This window comes from Tupaia chinensis, unplaced genomic scaffold, assembly GCF_000334495.1.
Source record: "Tupaia chinensis unplaced genomic scaffold, TupChi_1.0 Scaffold000667_1, whole genome shotgun sequence".
Taxonomy (NCBI): domain Eukaryota; kingdom Metazoa; phylum Chordata; class Mammalia; order Scandentia; family Tupaiidae; genus Tupaia; species Tupaia belangeri.
In genome coordinates, this window is record NW_006160189.1 from 1,496,528 (window position 1) to 1,499,688 (window position 3,161).

The 3,161-nt window shown below is 34.3% G+C and overlaps 1 protein-coding gene across 4 annotated transcripts in view; it reads right to left on the reverse strand.

Moving 5' to 3' along the window:
- Positions 1–2,410: 2,410 nt before the first annotated feature.
- The window catches only part of HNF4G (hepatocyte nuclear factor 4 gamma), a 94,033-nt gene continuing 93,282 nt past the window's right edge, over positions 2,411–3,161 (reverse strand). For all 4 annotated transcript variants that reach the window (XM_027776335.1, XM_027776336.1, XM_027776337.1 and 1 more), the window contains one exon: positions 2,411–2,622. In XM_027776335.1, coding sequence (XP_027632136.1) covers positions 2,501–2,622 — 122 coding nt within the window. In that variant the 3' untranslated portion in view covers positions 2,411–2,500. The remainder of the gene's footprint in view (positions 2,623–3,161) is intronic.

Sequence of the window (3,161 nt, forward strand, 5' to 3'; positions counted from 1 at the left end):
TTCTAACCAATGGATGGCCATTTCTAGATTCTTTCAGGAGAGAGAAATACATGTCTCTCTTGATTGTACCACTGTTTTAGAAATTTATTTGTACAGGCCAATCTCCCAACAGATAAAACTAATGTGTTTTATCGTGACGTACATCTTCAAATATAATCCAATGTATAACAATATCCAGTCAACCTTAGAATGGCTTTTTATAATTTCTAATCTAAAGGAAGTCATATTTAATTGTGAGCCAAAGAGTTGCTTCTTAGCTACAGAGTGCCCCTGAGTCTTCAAAGAAATAAACCCCACTACAGCAACTGCTTTGTTTTACTAATCTGCAAGTTTGTAATTTCTAAAAAAAAAAAAAAATAATAAAATAAAAAAGATTCTTTCTCTTTATATTAACCTGGGATTTGTGATCTGCTATTCTCAGTCAAAAAAGAACACTCAGTTCTGCATCACTTCACAATAAAGCAATTATTTACAGATTTAAATTAACATTAAGAAAACAAATAAAAGTAGTACATATGATTCAACTGGTTCAGGCACCACGCAGTAGGAAAAAAACACTATATAAACATATTCAGAGTCAGATAGACATTGTAAAAGTTTTCCACAGTAGCAACAACAAAATGAGCATATACATAAGCATCTATTTAGGATAGCATCTTAAAACAGCACCATGAAAAAAGCCTTGGCTAAGTGTTTGCAAAAGTATCCTGAGATTTTCCAAGACCAACAAGTTTTCACATGTATGCAGTGCCGTTCGAAGTAAACATACTTTCACAATTGCTTTTGTTTGGAGAGAGGCTGGTGTGAAATGACTGAGGCTTGGTTTGCAGTTATTTTGTACTGTTCTTGTCCAGAGCCTTGTGTTGGAGAAGGGAGCGGGGTTTCAGGAGTTGCTGGAAAAAAAAAAAAAAAAAAAAAATCAGAGACTTGTTCAACGATGGTGACAGTCACCCTGCCCCATCACATTAAACCCTCCACAACACCAGTATGCATTATCTTATCTTGGAAACATTCTTTAGAAGACCACATATAAAGTTATCAATTCATTGGCTGCCCATAAACAACTATTAGAGAGGCATTCTCGTCCTACCTCCCCAAATAGCATTAAACGGGAGAAGTTTGCACTAAAAAAATCTTTAGTTACTTTAAGGTATCTTCTGCCTTCATTAATAGCATTTATAAGCATTTGACTCTCACAAATCCAGAAGAAACACCATAAAATGAATGAATAAAATGTCAGTGTTTTAATACATTAGAAGAGAACCTATATAATTTTTACAATCAAAATGCACATAAATTATAAATAGATCTGGTTTGGATTCCACTAATTCCAACATATTAGATGGCACAAAAAATAAGATACTTTAGGAAGATTTCAAAAATCCAAGCTGTACTCAAAGCATCTGAGAAATACTGGTTTTGTAGTTCCAAAATTATTCTAGTACGATTGAGCTGGCCTACTTGGGCTTGAAGTCAGTCTTACCTTGAGGTTTATGAACTTTGGTTATGTTCCCTAAATCCCTAAGCTAAAGGTTTATTTACAAAAGAGAGATAATACCTCTTAGAGAGGTATCATGACAGTGAAATGAGGCACATGATGGTAGATCACTGATGTGTCTGTTTCCCAGTATCAGTTCTCTCAGAATTGTATGACTTTAGCTGGCTGAAGCTGTCCACTTGAAATTCCTCTCCTACTCTCCCTGGGAACTAGATGTGGGCAGGTGCTAATTTCTAACCAATGGATGGCCATTTCTAGATTCTTTCAGGAGAGAGAAATACATGTCTCTCTTGATTGTACCACTGTTTTAGAAATTTATTTGTACAGGCCAATCTCCCAACAGATAAAACTAATGTGTTTTATCGTGACGTACATCTTCAAATATAATCCAATGTATAACAATATCCAGTCAACCTTAGAATGGCTTTTTATAATTTCTAATCTAAAGGAAGTCATATTTAATTGTGAGCCAAAGAGTTGCTTCTTAGCTACAGAGTGCCCCTGAGTCTTCAAAGAAATAAACCCCACTACAGCAACTGCTTTGTTTTACTAATCTGCAAGTTTGTAATTTCTAAAAAAAAAAAAAAATAATAAAATAAAAAAGATTCTTTCTCTTTATATTAACCTGGGATTTGTGATCTGCTATTCTCAGTCAAAAAAGAACACTCAGTTCTGCATCACTTCACAATAAAGCAATTATTTACAGATTTAAATTAACATTAAGAAAACAAATAAAAGTAGTACATATGATTCAACTGGTTCAGGCACCACGCAGTAGGAAAAAAACACTATATAAACATATTCAGAGTCAGATAGACATTGTAAAAGTTTTCCACAGTAGCAACAACAAAATGAGCATATACATAAGCATCTATTTAGGATAGCATCTTAAAACAGCACCATGAAAAAAGCCTTGGCTAAGTGTTTGCAAAAGTATCCTGAGATTTTCCAAGACCAACAAGTTTTCACATGTATGCAGTGCCGTTCGAAGTAAACATACTTTCACAATTGCTTTTGTTTGGAGAGAGGCTGGTGTGAAATGACTGAGGCTTGGTTTGCAGTTATTTTGTACTGTTCTTGTCCAGAGCCTTGTGTTGGAGAAGGGAGCGGGGTTTCAGGAGTTGCTGGAAAAAAAAAAAAAAAAAAAAAAAATCAGAGACTTGTTCAACGATGGTGACAGTCACCCTGCCCCATCACATTAAACCCTCCACAACACCAGTATGCATTATCTTATCTTGGAAACATTCTTTAGAAGACCACATATAAAGTTATCAATTCATTGGCTGCCCATAAACAACTATTAGAGAGGCATTCTCGTCCTACCTCCCCAAATAGCATTAAACGGGAGAAGTTTGCACTAAAAAAATCTTTAGTTACTTTAAGGTATCTTCTGCCTTCATTAATAGCATTTATAAGCATTTGACTCTCACAAATCCAGAAGAAACACCATAAAATGAATGAATAAAATGTCAGTGTTTTAATACATTAGAAGAGAACCTATATAATTTTTACAATCAAAATGCACATAAATTATAAATAGATCTGGTTTGGATTCCACTAATTCCAACATATTAGATGGCACAAAAAATAAGATACTTTAGGAAGATTTCAAAAATCCAAGCTGTACTCAAAGCATCTGAGAAATACTGGTTTTGTAGTAACA